This window comes from Stigmatopora nigra, chromosome 3 (genome assembly GCF_051989575.1).
Source record: "Stigmatopora nigra isolate UIUO_SnigA chromosome 3, RoL_Snig_1.1, whole genome shotgun sequence".
NCBI lineage: Eukaryota > Metazoa > Chordata > Actinopteri > Syngnathiformes > Syngnathidae > Stigmatopora > Stigmatopora nigra.
Window position 1 is genome coordinate 8,576,926 of NC_135510.1, and position 19,229 is coordinate 8,596,154.

General features: G+C 41.4%; 1 protein-coding gene across 1 annotated transcript in view; it reads left to right on the forward strand.

Annotated features, from left to right (window-relative positions):
* zfhx3b (zinc finger homeobox 3b) overlaps positions 1–19,229 on the forward strand; it is a 118,742-nt gene that overhangs the window by 57,905 nt on the left and 41,608 nt on the right. The window contains exon 5 of the mRNA XM_077712915.1: positions 10,764–10,995. Within this exon, the coding sequence (XP_077569041.1) occupies positions 10,764–10,995 (232 nt within the window). The remainder of the gene's footprint in view (positions 1–10,763; positions 10,996–19,229) is intronic.

Here is a 19,229-nt window from a genome sequence, read left to right on the forward strand (position 1 = left end):
ACAGATAGGAGGGATAAGACTTTAAAATATCATATTCCATTCATCAAGTATTTTTAGGTCTCTGCTGATAAAGGTGAAATAAAAACTGAAGCGAGATTAGGGCGAGTAGCAACACAGGGGCAGGGGGAGAACAGCGAAGGGAAGGGAGGGTGAAGAAGAAAAAAGTCTTAACTGCAGCTTGTGAGCTATTTCAGAAGATGGGTGAAAGGCAGAGCTTTGTATTTCCTCAAACCTGGCACAGAAAATCAAGTTGTGCAGCTGCGAGTGAGAGAGCAGCGAGGGAAGGGGGGTGGGGAGACGAGAGAAACAGGAAGTTGATGGGAAAATGATAGCTGTCTCCACCTGGAGTACAGCGTGAGGCGTATGTTCTGCGGGAAGGCAAAGAGGAGAGCGGCTCCACTACTACTTACTCTCTTTAGGTAAGTTGGACTCCTCCAACAATCGCCTTACTCCTGTTTACCCCCTTCACTATCTTTGCAGTCTATAAATTCTCAATCTGCCAACTGTTTAATGTGTTGTGTCATGTGGTAATGCCTTTGATTCCGACATGCCTCCCTTTGTAAATACAAGAAGCCCTTAAAAAGGCTGTGGTTTCTTTACAAGCATGGCGCCCCCGGCGCTTTGGTTGGGAATGCACTGACAGAGACTGGGAGAGTTAGTGAGAGAGTGCGAGGTGGTTAGAAACTGTATACTCTTCCTATTGCTCCTCTTGCCAAGCGCTCTCCTTTCTGCCTCCGGTTGCGCAGGCAGGCACTGAGTGAGAAATGCAAGAGGGCGGAGCGTAGCCTCTCTCCTGCCTCAACACTGCGCCATCATTATGCACTTTTCAGCAGGTTTTACCTTTAACACTTTCCTCCCGGGGTTAAGATTAGTGCTCACCGTGCTTGATTTACTGCACAATTACCCAACGGGAGCTCTGTCTGATCAATAAACAGGAAGTGGCAAAGTGGTGGTCTTTGAACGGCAGTTTGAAGGCTTTTTCTAGCAGTTTTCAGCATGTAACGCCAGTCAGTAAAATATCTACCTGATGGAAGATTAGGCACACCCAAATCTGCAGCAAACGACTACTCGAGAGGAAAGATGGCATCTTTTTCCTGACCTGTGCCAGGAACAAATCTTCTTGTAAGGACATCAAGAAAAAGTTGTGTCTTGATGTGATTTTCCATGTGTATGCTGTCAGGTAGGCCAGGATAGTGGAACCTGCCACCGTCACATTTACTTTTTAGTCTTTGGTACTTACAGCCACTTTCACAAGCATGACTGAATGCAAATGGATTCCTCCAATTAGCAAAGCCTCTGTTTGATTTTTTTTATTTTTTGATGACAACTACATCTCAGCAGCAATTATGCTGCTCTGGGAATGATGAGGGTTTAGTTTATTGATCCCTCATTGATTGGGATGATCAATGAGCACTTTTGTTTCTTTCGTAAGGAAAGTGAAAATATAGTGTTTTTTCACCCCCTCCCTGCTTCAGCTAATGAGCACACTCAATAGAATTTCCTCGTAAAAGTGTATTGCTACACAGGGTCCACATGTATTTGTGGCAGAGTTGCAAATACTCATGGGGAATGGGAGTTTTTAGAATGCCATTTGTCAACACGAGTGTACTTTCTCATGGGAATAGAACTAGTAGTTGACTATATCAAAACATTGATTTTGGATTTGGCAGAAGCATACTAAAAAGCTAACATGACTAAAAAAACAAGGAAGAACATGAATAAACTCCAGATTTATTAGTTAATATCAACTAACCATGACAATCATGCTGATGTGATGCATCTTCAGAGTAGTGCTTCTTTTCACTGAACATTTTTCATAGTGAAAGAATGCATATGCCCCATTTTTTTCTAATGTAAAGACTGCAGTATCTAAGTGCCATGTAAGCTCTGCACTCCTCCAAGTTGCAGCATTGTGTTTTCCCAGTCGTGAAGTGCTGACCAGTGAAGCTGGTGGGTGTTTGGTGTACATATTGTGTGAAGAACCCTCAGCTGCCGTTTTCACTCCAACTGAGTACTTGACGCTCCATGCAAATAAGCCCACATATAGACCCACTCTACTTTTTCACCTCCACTCAACCCCACTCATTAATTTTCATTTTAAGAAGAGGCACCTCTTGAAGACCGTGTTGCTTTTGTCATGGTAATGCTTCTAATAAAGATAGCCCCATAAGACAAGAGTTAAATATTGACACTATCTGAACACATAATCACCGTCCTTAATAACATTGTGTGTAGCGAGCTTGTACCCATACTCCTCTTTACACTTTACCACAAATTTTACATTAAACAGTATACTGCATAGTTAGAAAACATACAGTGTTCCAGCTACCGCAGCCTTATTACGTAACCTGAAGCAACAACCAATTAAGGGGTAATAAAATATTTACACTACCAAACCAAGGACACCAGGGGTGAAAGCAAGATAATATGAGCCCGCAGAAACCGTATTCCGGTTTGCTTACTACCGTTGTCTCTCAAAATCATTGAACGGTTGTTTGACAAATACAAGACCATTTTGTAATTGAACAGGGAGGTCTTTTTGATTCATGCTAACCAATGAAATATCCAAAGTGGACACACAAGATGGACATGTTGACTTGCCCATCCAGATGAGAACAATCCTTTTCATTTAGTTTTGCTGATTGGCCCAGGAACGCGTAGCAATGAATCTGCATTCATGTCCATGTGCTGTTTGTTCGCCCAGACTAATTGTGTTTGGGTCATGTTCCTGCTCTGCATTTAATTCACATTGACTGCATTAATCATTGCAAGTGGTGTTTGCTTGCGCCTTAATACAGCATCCTTTTGTTCCAAACACACTCGCTTCTTGAATCACTAAATTTCTATCTTTCGTTTACATCAAACAACATTTTTTTCTGCCTATTTTTCCTGGAAAAGTAAAGCCAAATTCAGTTTTGGACACACTTATGTTGCTGTATCTGCATCTTTCATTTTGGTCCATTTACAATTATAATTTAATTTGTTGAGTAGCAGATCTGCTCTCTACTTAGTGACTGTTGTTATACATAGGTTGTCATTCCTGAATGAAGCTTAAGGGCACAGCCGGAGTTTATGGAGATGAAGTTGAGTTTGTCTTTTGGAAGACCCAAGTTTGATAGGATTGTAAATAAATGGAAGATTCAAAGGAGCGATAGTGAATCCATTGGTAGAAAGATTGTCATGATGCCAGCTGGGCTAAAGAGCAAGACCTCAAAAAACGGTGACAGATGTATTGGGAGAAGGCATGAATGGCTCGATGTTTGAAAGGAGGATGCAGAAAACAGTTTGACTATCATAGAACTTGCCTGAGATCTAGGGTTGTATAGGATGCTTACGCAGATTTTCTTTTAATGTATTTGTTTTAAGAACAAGATTTGGTGTTTTGGCTTATGGTTTTTGGTTTGAAGCTAGGCCCATAGGCTAACTCGATTTGGGATATTATTCCCAACGTTCTCTTAAACAACAACAACACCTACGACTTGCTAGCTGCATTGCATGCCACTGACATTTTATTGCGTTGCTGGCCCATATTCATAGCCAGAAGAAAGGACTGTGAAATTAAATGTTTGTAGGTGTTGTCATTTTCATGTAAAAATAAATGACACAAAGTTTAAGTTTTGCCATTATTTTCGCTTGATGGTCAATGCAACTTTTAAAGATTTGTTGAAAGATTGACCTGCCCAAGAAGACAGATATATTCAACAGAATGAAACTGGAAGCATATGCACCACAACATTAGCTCAGCAAATTCACCCCAATGGAAAGCTGTCGCTTTAGAATTCGGTAATAGAGAAAAGTAGACGGGCAAGTCCTGAGCTGTTCTGTTCAGCTTCCAGATGGTACATTGCCAGTAGTCAGTTGTCTGCTGCTGTTGTTTGGGTGCCCCCATTGACTCCACCCTTTTCCAACCCCCTCCAGGCTGACATATTGTACTACAATTTTGGCAAGCTCGTGCCAGAACAGATTTAATAAACACATCGGGAGGTTAAGCTGTTAATTAGCTACCTTCAGAAAATGGCTTCAGCTGACAATCTATCTTTTTTTCATTTCTATTTGGGAGGAGGGGGTTGACATTTCCTGTCTCTGTATTATCAATCCGTTGGGTTACAAAAGCAAGGCCCGGCTCATTAAGAAGTGGCGAAATGTATTTATCTGGATACGATTACAAGTGTGTATTATGTATGTATGACCATGCTTATCCAAATGTTCCTAATGAGCGAGACCCTGGATGGCGGCATGAGGCTCCTGTGGGCATAGACTCAGACTCGTTATCACCACACAGGACCATTGATCTCAGCGCCACATGCATGCTTTTCCCCCTTCTGGCCTTTCAAAGACACTTGCACATGAATTATCTGGACACATTGGTGATGTGATTGAGGGCCTTCATTTTTTAGCCTGGCATTATTGAAAGAAAAATTAGCCAACTCAGTTTTATGTGTCCTTATGGAAAAGTGCATTATTCAACCCCTTTTCAACACAGTATACATTTTAACGTATATTATATCACCAATTGATTGGGAACCTCCATCTGTTCAAGTGTTGACATGTTCTCTCAAATCAATCCTTGTCCCAATCTTGAGCCTCATCCTGAAAGTGCGACAATGTTTACTAAGTGGTGAAGCAAAACATGCTTTAAAGTCTGGGGAAGTCACTATTCCGCATACATGTCATTGTGTATTCTTTTAAATATGCCTGTGAATTATTTGTCAATTGTTATTTGAAAACAGTGCTGTCACCATAGTACTTAACATAGTAATTAAAATGAACTACTTTGTATATTTTAGTAGTATTTTGTAACCTAAAGCTATAGCAGTACAAGAGTGACATTTCCTGAAATGCACCCACTAGTCTCACCAAGAACTGACACGTTCTCTTCTTTGAAACTGCCCTGTCGCCACGGAAGTCCAGTAGGGTGATCATTAAGTCAAATGCTGTCTTCGCTCACACCTTGTCAAGACATGTAGTGACTTGCTTTAGAGAATACTACTGGAACAACACGTTTACACAAAAAGCACAACATGTTTTATATAGTATATAAGTGTTGCCTTATGCATTACTACTATTGGATTAAAAGCACTTTTTTACAAAACAGAGGCACTAGTAAAATGTTTTCAGAATGACACATCTTCGCAATTTCACTTTCACGCTACTCATATATGTGTAGCCTATATCGTTTGTTTCTTTTATATGAAGATACATTATTGCATATTTCACACAAGAAATTACAGTCATACCAAATTGAACAGTCCGCTGCTCAAGCAAGATGCCCGTGGACATGCAAGGATTCTGCCTTGCAGCTCTGATATATAAACAAATGTACAAATGCTTTCACATAACACATACCAGCATAAATATTCAGCAAGGCCCGTATTTGTGTCTTCATTGATTTCTTTCCTTCTGCAATTAGGTTCCCATTGTTTACTTTCCAGCATCTTACTCATTTGAACAGAATTCAATAATCATTGCTTTATTTAATGTTAAAATAACAGTGGTGGGTGTGAGGCACGGCTCACTGTTTTGTCTTTAAAGGATAGCCATATACAACCCCCCCTCCCAGCCCTTGTTTTCCCTTACTACTTTGTTTCATAGCCTTGCGTTAAGGCGTTTTCTCTACGGACACCTGAAGACATTCATCTTTACCTCTCGGCCCACAGGTCCATTTTGCTTCTTCCCTTCCCAAAGATAAATATACAGCTTGTTTTTATTCGCCGGTAGTGATGGATCATGTCTAAGCAAGTAGAGGAAGCATTTTTTTTAGAAGTAGAACAGTATTGGGTGGAGCGATGTCATGCATTAAGGGGAGTAAAAAAAGAGAGGGGACAAGAGTGAGAATGGGAAAGAGGAGGCTTTCTGTTGCCACTCCAGTCCTGGAATAGCCCTCCTTTCCGCCATAAGCTATCTTTGAGGCATGTTGCAGCCTGCTGGGCCTAATTCAAAGCAGCCACCAGACTTGGAAGCCAGTGGGGCCTCTACGGTCACGAGCTGTTGACGGTGCTGTTGGCAGACCCGGAATCCCGAGCCCGGCTCCGCTCTGCTTTACTTCACTAAATAACCTGCTTTCATTCCAGGGGAATCCCAGAGTCAAATTCAGTCTGCAAATGTGCAATCACCGCCAGCCACAGCCATATTTTCCCCCGTCAGATTTCCTCTTCCAACATTTGTCATCGTCATTAAAGGAGATAAATAATTCTGATTTAGAACCTTTGGCAATTTGGCAGCAGTTGTGCAAACACTTTGTACTTGTTGATGTAACAGGAAGCTACAAATATAGTCCACATATGTGTTTGTCTGACAGTAAGACTGAAACCACAGTTTTGTTGTTTAATTTATTTATTTTGTCATCCCAGCAGACAGATTTTTTTTTTTGCTTTTTCCAAAAACAGCACTCAACTTAACCATTGACAACAATATAGCAACCCAAGCTGCTCAAATTGACTATACATGAGTAACATATTACCACTTACAACACTGAACATGTTTCCTAGAGCTGTAAAGATATTTCATAAATGAACTCAATGTTATTTCATAACTTAACTCATTGACTGCCATTGAGAGTGAATGACATTAGTTCATTCTGTCTGGGAGGGCTGGGAGAGATCCCTTAAATGGACTTCGATTGCTGTGAATGGCACTGAAACATCATCATTCAATGCTCGTCAAAGAGAGCATGTTAAAACAGATATCCAATCCGCTTTAACCATTATCATGACTTTCTCTACCTCAATCTTTTGTCAAACTGAAATAGATGAATACCATTTCTATGAGTTTCTTAAGCAGGGTGTCGGGACTATGATTACATGATTTGAGATAAGAGTTATTTGAGTTACCAATGTGGTCACGGAATAATTAAACTCATATATCAGGTCACCTCAACACTCGAATGCATGTGGTACATTCTAACGTTTGGCACCATACGATTGGAAAAAAAAAACTCAGAGATTAGGCAGATAGCAAGGCAATTGCAAAAGCAAAGCCTCTGACTGTCTAAGAGGAAGCTTTGGCAGCTCCCTTAGAATTGATAGCTATTTAGCTCACAGATAGCCATCTGTTTTAATGCATTAATTTTGTATTAACAGCACTGCCAAATGTAATGGTGGAAATCAGGGTATGAACTTAATGGCTTGTGGTTTTGTGTGCGTGCACAAGTCTGTGCATGTGTGTTCATATATTGTTGTGCTTTTTGTCTATACTTTTATTTGTGTCTGTATCTGTGTACGCTGTGTTATACAGCTCCACCGGGACACATTCTTTGGAATTACCGTCTCTCTGTCTCCCATCCACCCTTCCAGTAATACCCACCTCCATCTTGCGTGAGTCGGACGCTCTCAGCAACCACACCGTTTTTTGTGTTAAAGGTGCACTTTTACTTGTGTGTTTAAGTGGATGGTAATGCAGATGTATGCCACGCTCTAGGTGGGTGGTGAAACGGATACAAGCGTGCGGTGCCCACTCAAAGGGCACGGTGCACCGTGGAGTTGTTAGCGCGAGGACGGGGTGGTGCCAGCATGGCCCCGTCCCTCTCTTACTTTACCTGAAAAAAAGCTTAGAGCGACCGCCTCAGCCTCCACAACGAGAGGGAAGGTCCTCTATGAAAAGAGCTTTGATAAGCCATGATAGACTTGTGTAACTTTTAAAAATGCTCTCATGTAAAATCTAGTCCCAAAGAATCCCACACGAGAACAGCAAATCCTATTCTGGTATTTTAAAGGTGTAATTTGAATTGCCCAAGCGACCCATGATTTTCAAGACCAATCACATTGCATAACATGCTAATGTCAGTGTAAATATAGCGCAGTTAGGTGTTTTTTTAGCAAATCATCATCTTTTGACCTTACTATATCATTTAAAATTTGGAATAAACCTTTTTAAAACATAATAGAAAATTATGTTTTAACAACATCGTTCAATATGCGGAATGCAGTGTTACTTTACAGCCATTCAAGTTCATTTAAGCTTATCATCTAATTTACAGGAGATAACGTTAGACTTCATTCCAAAAGTATTGAAACACACTCAAAAAGACACACATAAACATTCTAAAGCAGTTGTCACCTAGCTTTTTCAAATGACATTTGAATCCTTCTCTTGTTTTGTTTTCTTTTGGTAACTTTCATCTCATAATTCTCATATCAGTGCTTTCTTGTCTTTGACATCACACAAACTGAATTTTTGTGTCATCTGAAAATGATTAATGATGATGAGATTACCATCCACAAGTACTACTAATGTTGAATGCATTTGCGGCAGTCCTACACTTATTGAATCCATGACACTGACATGGCAAACTCCCCCCCCCCTTCTCCGCGCCACAGCACCCCTTCTGTTGGCCTCCATCAGGTGATTAGAAAGCTCAGAACCATGCATAATAATTCCTTCCAGCTAACATGACTTTTTCATTAACTGGTAAATTCCAGCACTCCATTTGGAGGTGATTTATCAAGTAGGGGCTTCATTGCAGATTCATAGGAAACAGACATAGTTCTGTCTGTCTTATGCATTATTTTAGTGTGTATATGTGAAAGAGAGTTGGAGGTCAGGCAAACTACAACTCCCAATAAATTCAATTGCATTATTTAATCATGTCGCCTCACTAGTTTTAGAAGTGAAATGAGAGAGAGAGACAGCCACTTGACTGATTGTCACCCCGGTTGATTTCCCACCGCATTGACTGACTGGGAGCTGACTGGGGTCATGGCCAGAGCAGAGGTGGTTCAAGTGCTGTATTACAGTTACTATAACCGTTTGATGTTATAGACAGGGCTATGGGTGCTGGAAAGAGCCGCCTTTAGCTCTGCTGAGACCCCAGTCCTGGCCAGTCAGTCGGCGGGTGAATTATGGCCGATTCTTGAGCAGGCGGTCTCAGGTTTACTCCTATATAAACCCTGGGTTTTTTTATGGGAAACTATAAAACTCCCAGCATTTTTTCCCCTACCTCCTGAGACTAGCTTTGAAGTTTTAGTCAGGTGCTGTCATTTTTTTCTCCTTCTCCAACTTGACATAGATTTCTGGAGCTGTGAGTCATTTTCAGTAGGAATTTGTTTTAATTCAGGACATCTGCTAGGACTATGAGTAGTTTGCATGATGGATTTGGTGTTGTCTATTTCCAAATCTCTCAGGTTTCTACGCCTCACTTCCGATGCAATATTGGTGCATGGAGGAAAAGTAGGTGGGGAGGGGTCGGCTCATAATATCCACCGACACCTATTCATGACATCATGGATAGCTTCAAATGAGGAGAGAAAGGAAAACATGCAGAGACATAGCCTTTTGCAATCACCTAATAACGTATTACATTGCACTGAGGGTCTCACAAAAAAGGTTGAAAACCTTTTCTTTTTGCCTGGAAGTGGCGTCTTAATGCACATTTTAGGTGTTAAACACAAATATAAAACAAAATGCTAATGGAATACAGTTCTGCTGCAGTGTCACAAGTTTACAACAAAGTTTGTAAGTTTGTAAGCAAACTGATTCAAATGGAATGTGATTAAATTGCTGATGTGCGCAGGGCATCTAGCTTAGTTTCTTCTCGTCTTCAGAGATTTTATATGATGGCGGAGATTCATGAGCTTGTAGAGAAGTTCAAGTTTTATACAGGATCTGTGTGTGTGTGTATATGGTATTGGCTTTGCAGAGTGGAGTCAGTTTTATTGCATCTTGACTCTTTACCACTGTGAATTAGAAGAATTGAAAAAAATAGTGAACTGTATTGTTCATTAAAACGTGTTAAATGTAGTCTAATTGTGGTTTTCCATCTGTAATGCAAAATATAGTTCAGCGTCCAAATAAACAATATACATATGGCATTTCTTCCTCTAAACTCGCCACCAATGAAAAACATGTGTTGATTGACATTGATTGCAGTTACATCAAACGCCCAGCTGGACATCCTCAAAGTGGGATGTCGGGGTGTCATATGACAGAAACAGCACGAGTTTCCACGTAGAGCGAGGGGCTTTTAAGAATCAGTCAATGTGATACTTTAGGATAATAGCCAATAACCGACTTGCTCATACCAGGTCCAGTCTTGCATCATTGATTGAGCAATGCAGGAGGTAATTAGACTGGAAGCTTAGGGGTGACAAGACTTTGTGGCAGTATGGCGTCACTTTGGGTATACTTTGATAGTGCTGGATAAAAATTGAGGGTCTCTGTTTAGCCACTGAGGAAGAGATGAGGGTGACATGTCAATAGCGATGCTGATTTACTGTCCCCTGGCAGTCTTCCTCCTGTTGCAAAAATGTTCCGGTCGCCCTCCTGCCTCTCTAGGCCTGCGTGCCGCGCACTATGATAAAGCTGGGATTTAACTCGCCGTGATCAATATTTAGTATCCCAAGCGTGAAACAGGCAGATGTTTGGAGTTTCCTTTTCAGAGGCGGGAGGCTTGAGTTGAGTGAAGGGAATCGATGTTCGTTTCCCTGTGCCGGACCTCCGAGCTCACAGCTTCTGAAGTGTAGCCGATGCCGCCGCTGTCCGCCTTTACACTTGGGAGATTTGTGCGTCCACACCAAAGCCTTCCCCCGCCTCCCACTCAGGCCTCTCCTGTCCTGTTAGTGCGCTGATATAGACACTCAATGCCGGCAAAGTGCACAGTCCAAACAGTTGTTCTGAAGTGTAAGAGGGGTGGATGTTAAACAACAGGACCGTGATTGGGAATTGATTTGTTCATTTGCCAACCGTGCGAACAAAAGTGCCATCCAAAAGAAGCACTTTCTCACTCGTCTCTCCTCTCACCGTCTCTCTCTCTCCATTCCATCCAACAGCACCTGCAGCAGCACGAAAACGCGGTGGAGGGCGATGCCTGCTACTACCACTGCGTGCTGTGCAACTACTCGACCAAGGCCAAACTCAACTTGATCCAGCATGTGCGCTCCATGAAGCACCAACGCAGCGAGAGCCTGAGGAAGCTGCAGCGTTTGCAGAAGGGCCTGCCGGAGGACGACGAAGATCTCAGCTCCATCTTCACCATTCGCAAATGCCCCTCTTCGGATCCAGGTAAGACCTCTACCTATTTTCTTGCATTTGTTAGTTGCACGTTGAAGTGGATCTCTGGTCATTTTTATTTGTTAACCTTTTATGAGGTTCAAAAACACTTGTGTTTCACCTGAGAGCTTTGAGAGTCAGGATAACAATAGATGTACGATATTTTTCACTTTTAAATGTGTTTAGTGGGGTTTAAGTCTTGGCTGGTGTTAAATAAACATTTGAATCATAATGCTTTAATCAAGTTTTAGCTATCCCTTAAAAATATCTATATATTGCCCTCGCTTTACTTTGTCTTTAAATATGATGGAGTAGTGCAATGTCAAGAGGCAGCTATAGCAAGACCTCGAAGGCCATCAGTAGAAAAAACTCAATGGGAAGGCTAAAACAAAGTGCCCAGACTGCTCATTTAATATAGACTGATTGGGATGAGCGAACTGTGGTCAATTAACACGCTTTCTTTGCAGAGATTTGGTTTTCTAATCACTTTAACTCGGGTGCCCTCACAAAGGGGATCTATTGTGAGTACCGGCAAGAGGGAGCCATTACATCCCTTGCACACATACTCAGAGTCTGGGTTATGGAAGAAAAAAGGCCAGACTGTGAAGAAGCTTTGTTCCATGGAGGCAGGGATAATGAAGCCAGCGGCCGGGAAATTGCGCAAAAGGCAGTCGCAGATCTGAAGCAAATCATTAGAGAACATATTTAGCCCAGCAATTAGGGACAATTAAGCTTTCTGCTCACTGCACTCCAAATATGTTAATGACTACAGTACAGTGGACAAGAGAACATGCAAAAGCAAGAGGAAAGGCTATTTAGGTTAAAAGGGTGAAGAATTTACTTTGCCTTTCTTGTGCAGATGAGAGTGGAGCTTGTAGTGGAGTTCATACGTGTGTTATTTTTTTTTCCATGGCGGATGAGCTTATCAATCCACTTTTTGTTTTCTTATTCAGTGTTTGATGTGCTTTTTGCCCACTTTAACCCCTTTAATGGATGAAAGCCGAAGGTTACAGCTAATGGAAGCCTTTGGTGTGACTGGATAGTATCGCACGCACTTACACACAACTGCTTGCCACTCTCTTTGGTGGAATCGTTTCATTTATAGACACAGTCTTGCTATAATGGGAACGTGTAATTGTTGGTTCTAATAAAGAATAGTGGTTGAAATTGGATATGAAAATTTGACATGCTGGACAATGATTTATCAATCTTTTCTTACCCTGCTAAAAAAAAATCTTCCTCACACAATCTCGCTAGCCCTAAAAAACTGAAATAAACAGTTCTCTGTTGTTCACATACAGGTTTCCATTTTAGACAAAACTTTACAACACTACAATACAAAAATAGCAGCATGTAAAGTAGCCAAGTTAAAATTATTTTTAGCCAAATAGTTTTATGCAGATTTCAGATTGCAGCCACAACCGTCAATTACAATAAATTCCGATAGACTCGCATATCTGCACCAGTGAGAAGAAAATTGGCTGGTGCGTACATGTCACGAATCAACTGTAATGTGTGCTTATTAACCAAGAGCAGAGTAAGACTAAGAACACTCATATGCATTCTTTAGTAAGTGAGGCCATTGATATTGCTTAAAAGGTACAGTACAGTTACTGAAAGAGCACATCAAATTGCAAAGTAGCTAAAAATAATGTTGTCTTGCAATTACGCCATCCTAACGCTCCGTTGTACTTGCATGACCTTTTCACTAGCCAATTGGCTTGACACCAAAAGGGAGTTTCTCCACCGTAGGGACCGTGTATGTCATTTTAGTGTGCCTTGAAGCTTTAGAGTGTGTTTAACTATGTTCTGATGATCTAACCCACCAAAAGTAAGGCCTCTCTCACTAAATAACCTCTAGAGTAGTCTGTACCTCTGATGAAAAACGGATGTCTCTGGCTCCACGCTTATTAATAGTCTGAGTTCATGAATTGACTTTAGAGAAAGGTTGTACTGCAATATCATCTAAAAGAGTAGCACAACTCTGGCAAGTTCTGATTTTCTTCATATTGTCAAGTTCAGGATTTATTTATCTTAGTAGTTGCAGCAAAATGATTGCAGTAAATTGTGAGGTACAACTTTAGTGAAAACAGAGTTGGTTTAAATATCCAGCCCTGTAAACTTTCGTTTCACTTGGCAAGTTCCTGCGTGTAATATTGCTTATAAACTGCCGCAGACCTCCTGGTAGCTCCACCCCCTCGCACAGCTGAACCTCGTATTCCCTCTTAGTGTAATATTTAATTTCCTCCCCATTAGTACTTGTGCGACACATGGCTCTCTTTTGTGGTTGGAGCATACTTGCTAAGTGTTGGAACATTGCCTGGCTTGTTAAAACAAAGTTGCCCTCGGAATTGTGGGTCACCAAATTCTCTGGCCCGTTGCTTTTTTGTGATTGCGCGAGCACTTTGGTTGCTAGTTGTTGTTTTCTTTCCCCTCCCAAAAAAATGTCCAAAATGACACAGTCAGGGAAGAGAACCGTCAATTATATGTGGTTGTCAACTAATACCTTTCTATGACATTTTCATGAGTAATAGACTGAAATGAGACAGTCCCATATGCAGCCTTCTCTGCATTTTCCATCCGCCCACTTTGCATATTAATGCTTTCAATGAGGGTGCAGGAAATGTAAGCTCTGGGGATTTGATGCCACATATTCCCTCCATGTTGGATGTCTGAGGAGAGCAAATACAGCAGAAATGAGCTTCTTTCCAATTAGACTCGCACAGGAATAAAGGCCTCCATTGTTTTAACTCTTACTCATACTGACAATGTGCTGCTAAGGCAAGTTGCTCAGTGGCCCCGCCTCCATTTGTCTTCCTTAACCCTTTATCTTGGGGTGAAACAAAGAAGGCCTCAGTGGGATCCCAGCCACACAGCTGCCCTTTGTGCACAGACGCTCGACGAAAAGCCACTCTTTTTTTTTTTTTTAACTGCTACGACAACTGCACACACTGAGCCAGAATAGGTCATTAGCAGAAATGCACTTAGTGTGCATTTAATTAGGTACACTCAAAGACCAACTCTCTTCAAAAGTTCACTTTGTCCTGCATTTTTTTATGTAATGGCCATTTGCAGTGCTTTAATTGTGCTATTTTGTGCCTAATAATTTGTACTTTCTACTAGTTGGTCAGAATATAGCCAAGGAAATGACCCTGCCCTTTTTGTGGAGGTACATAAATACAAAATGTAGGCAGCCACACCTAATCGGCCAGGTATAGAATTTCACTTTCTCATACTGTGAGTGCTTTCTAGTTTAGTTAATCATTTACTGTGGGAGGACCAACTATGCAACAGCACTAATGCAATACAATTCAACACCAGTCTCTACTGCTGTATTGTAGTATCTCATTAACCCAATTGTGGGTGCCAGATTTCTGATCAATTTTAACCGGGAGAGGTTATTTCTTCACTATACCTCCCAGTCAAAATGGATCGGACGTCTAGTGCCGTCAGTGGTACTGAAATATAAGCATAAGCCAGTCATTCGAGTTGAAGGTGCAAGAAAACGCCTTGTATAAATGACATTCCTGAAACAGACATTTTCTTAGAGTAATATTCTTATTTAAAGAGAGTATTTCTTAGGCCTCTGATTATGGAGAAAATCATGTTTAAAATTTACAAAAAATTACACAACTTGTTGGTGCAGCCATTTTGCGATGTCTGTCTGGTATGATATTTTGAATCACATGGTGGGGAGAGTAAAACATGGTTGGTACGTGTGTGTGATTGTGTCTGGTGTGCCTTGCGTGAGACTTGAACTTAGGATATCTGTTGTGTATGAAGTGTGATCACCAGGGTATAGCTCGTTGTGGTTCTTCGAAATTCAGACAACGTAAAGCTAAGGTATAACTCTCTGGTGACTCCAAGCATGCGTATGTAGTATGCGTATTCATACGCGTGTGTAGCGGAAGCAAAGATGGAGAACAAACGTGGCTGACAGTGGATTAGCTCCCGCTGTAAATCTGCCACAGTCACAGATGGCAGGCTCTTGATCTCTGGGCTGTGACGGCTTGGCTCTCAGCACGAGAGGAAATCCTTGCCTCCGTCAGCCGAGGAGGAGAAGGTTGGAGCTGGGCTACACGGACGGCCAAACGCCATTGTTAGCCGAGTGTGGAGACACGGAAACCTGGGGTCTTCAAGGGCAGAGACTGGTTCAGAAAGGGCTTATTAGACTGCAACCCGGCAGTTGTCTCATCCAGCACACCAGTGGTGCTTGTAAGTGGAGTTTAAACCTCCAGTTTAGATCAGTATTACTTTTAATGACCAGTTTGAGAAACTGGCCGGTGGAGCCATGTGCATTATTAAATGGAAATGAGACAAAAGGATGCATACAAATGACTGCATAATAGTGGTATTCAAAATGAGATCCATTACTTGTAGCACTAAAAGGGGTGCACTTCCAGGGTCACACACCTAATAGCAAGGCCTGTCCTGACAACAGATGCATTTCTCTTCCCCCCCCCCCCTTTTTTTATCTCATGCATAATTCTTGAGACATTCAAAAAGCTGCAAAATAGGCTTTGACGAAGGATACAGTATCAAATGAGGAAAATGCAGGCAAGTTTCTTCCAGCTCATATGCTTTCAGGGCAATCTGATAACAAATATGTTGTTTTTATCAAACTGTGTATTCATCATTTGTGTCGTTCCATCACACAATATGCTGAATGCTGCTATTTTTATTTTATTTATTTTAACTGTCCGCATAACCAGTGGCCAGACTAAAACTATAATAGCCAGGTAATGTCAGGGTTTAGTCAAGCCACGCTCTGATGGCGTGCAAGAGGTCATGCCTGAGCCTTTTCTCCCCACAGATGAGAGTGATACAGGCAGTAGCCATTTCTGGAATGTTCTCTTCAATTCATGCCTGTTAAGACGCAAAGAAAACCTTTCCAGAAACAGGATATTGTAGCCCTTAACCACTAGAATCCTGCCCATGCCACATTATGGCCAATCTGAAAGTATGTTGCATAGTCAGACAGTGGTGCAATGCGCTTTTAATAAAGGAGGGTTATTGCCCTAGTGATGCAGAGTGGATATGAGGATGAAGACTGTGCAGGCTGGGATGAGTCGGGGCCCCAGAGAGGCCTGCAGCTCCGTCAGACCTCCATCAGCCGCCTGCCTCCTAATCCTTGTCCGAAGGGCATCTAAACGGCATAGGAAATTGTTTGGTGTCCATGGAACGTGCCAGGAAATTCATAAATACCCTTTTACTTTTCTATTTGAAAAGGATACTACAGAAACAATGTTTATTAAAAAAGCCACAATGATGGCTTTAAAGCTTTAGCTCCCATTGTCTGCATGAGCAACCTGCCCCTCCCACTGCAAGCAAGTCTTTTGTTCCCCATACCAACTTACAGACCAAGGGAAAGACCTTATTGCCTTTTTGTTAGTGTGTGTGTGTGTGTGTGTGTGTGTGTGTGTGTGTGTGTGTGTGTGTGTGTGTGTGTGTATCAGTCTTTTTGAAAATTAGATAAAAGGTGATTGGAAAACTTCCTCGGAAGTTTTTGAACACAATGACCTTGTGGGTCTCTTAGCAACAAAAATTCTAATATGAACATATTTGCAGACTACACCCTAGCCTAGTTGCGAGTCAGCCGTAGGGCACACAGACCATACAAAACAAATGACCATATGCATTCAGAATAATACCGGCACCAGCAGCTCAAACAGTACATCACACATTATTTATCATTGTTACACGATCAGATTTTTAACATTTGAACAACCCTTTTTGGACATGACACCTACATGTATTGACCTCGACTTGGCTACTTTGATTTGAAGAAAGACACTTCTCTTTTGCTCAGTTCTGCCACCCTTTATACCACATTATATACACATAAATATTTAAAGCCTTCAAACTAACATGCCGACATGCTGTATAATATCACCATACACAAGGTGTCAGATTGGGCTATGTTCGGGTACGAGGGGCTCTGCCTGTCATCAAGCCCATTTTCAGAGCTTGGCAGGACATTATAATATTGGTTTCCCTGGCTCATCATGACTAGACCAGCCGCGTTTTGAAAGCTGATCCAAAAGACAGACAGTCCATCAGGAGACAGCCATCTCATTTCTTCTTACGTGTTAATGAGTTCTATTTCCAGCCTCACTTTGCTGCTGGATGTCAGCGTGAATGTGGCGCTGTTTGGTGTGAGTTTCATTGGCTCTTGAGGAGAAGGAAGTATTGAGAGGAGCCCGTCTGCCCCATATGCCACTCGCGCGGAGTGACCACGACCCCAGAGGGGCTGTCAGTCATGATGAAAATCACTGGTTTGGGAAACATGCAGACAGCAGAAGATTCAACAGATTAGGTGACAGAGACATTAGTGTTCTGATAGGTTGAATTACGAAAGCACTCGTGTTCTCCAATAATAAGATTCCTCTTTGTTTTAACTCATGGGTCTGCTTTTTATCGTTACTGGTTAATGCTTTGGTCCTTTTCTATAGACTGAATTATGCTTTTACGAAAATCCCCTAAAATTTCAACATTTGCTGGCGTCAAAAGCAATGCATTAGAGTTTACCAATTCTATGACAAGTCATTCACCCCTCTGAGTACAATCACTTACTTCAGTTTCTGAGAGTGTAGTCACATTTTATTTTTACATTATTTATTTCTCAGAGATGCACACTGTCTCAATTTGGCCATAGGCACCATGAGAGAAGAAGTATGACTTAAGTTTGGGAACTATTGAGTTAAGGCTAGGAAAGTTTTATTTAGGCATTTTTAATAAGGCCCTTAGTCCTCCCGAAGAGATGGGTTGGATCAAAGGCCGTGATCTGTACTATGGATGAGTTCACCCTTGGGCCCAGAGGAAACGACTGGCCTTCTGACAGCCAAACAAAACCAGAGAGTGAAGGATGCCCTGTGTTGCAGCATGTTGCCCTCACACTTCCAAGGCCCCTGTAGAATGAAGCCAGATGAAACAAAGACTTATGTGAAAGCTCAAACGTTGTGATTCATTATCCACTCTGACACGTAAGCCTGCACAACGCGTATAAGTATAAAATATCCCTACAGCCATACAACATGGACTCGATCACAGTTCTTGCATAGACACGCGCACACACAAAATTACACACGTCCTTGTCTCGCATTAGTAAAATGAGTCCTCTCCAGCATCTCAACCATATCAAATAAAAGCAGTAGGGCAGATGGCAGCGTTGGGAGGGATGCAGAAATAATTCAGTAGAGAACCTCTCTAACCTTTACCTGTGGGCGTGAGCACCAGTCATTGATTCACGCCGTGGCCGACAGCGTAGCACCTGAGGAGGGAAGTGGAGGAGGAGTGTGCGTGAAGAGAAACGCTTGAGTTTTCCTAAAAAATATATTTTTTTTTAAATCACAAAAAGAGTGGGAGGAAAGCTCTGCTGCATGTCAGGTCATTGAAGGTGGAGAATGGCATTTTAGGTAATCCTTCGCTCGTGAGGAAATACATTTGAACCACTTCATCCTTTGCCCAAGCCAATTCTTCTGGCTATCCATTAGCATTCCTGTGTCGCCTGACTTTATGCTGTGTAAACAGACGAGACCCTCAAGAGGCTATATATATATATGTATATACTAGTTTGCCGGATTTGTTTGACGGTTTTCAGGTGGTACATCACAAAATGTAAATTACACATATTTTGCTCTAAAATACATAATACACTTAATGTCAATATTAGAATAATAGCTATGTTAATGCTTATATACTATCATTGTATAAAAATACTATTTAAAAAAAAATTAAGCACATTTATTAAAAAAATCTGAACGAATTATACTAGACAATATGAAAAAGATTGGGATATCTTTTTTTGAAGCGCTTCTGTTATTAAAACCAAAGGGAATAATTGGGAGCTAAATGTAAATATTATAATAATTTGGATGTCGTATCATCATAAATAGTAGTTGAAGACTTAAGTTTACCCAAGCATAAAAAATGGGAGAAAAATATTTGGGACCAATCGTAAAACGTCATCTTTAAGAAATACGATGAATAATCCACTGTTTAAAAAGACAGCAAAGGTCAATTTTCTTGCTACTTGCTCAGTAAGCAAACAGCAGAGCACATCGATTAAGTTCAGCTGCAGTGCACTATGGAGAGGGAAGGGCTTGCAATTTCTGTTCCCCTGTTGGAGTTTCTTCTCTATAAGTCTAAGAGATGCAATACAGGGAAAAATATCTCCCACTATTTTCCACTGAGGATTGTCACTCTCACTTTGCGGACGTTGCAGCATTGTAATGATATGTGTAACT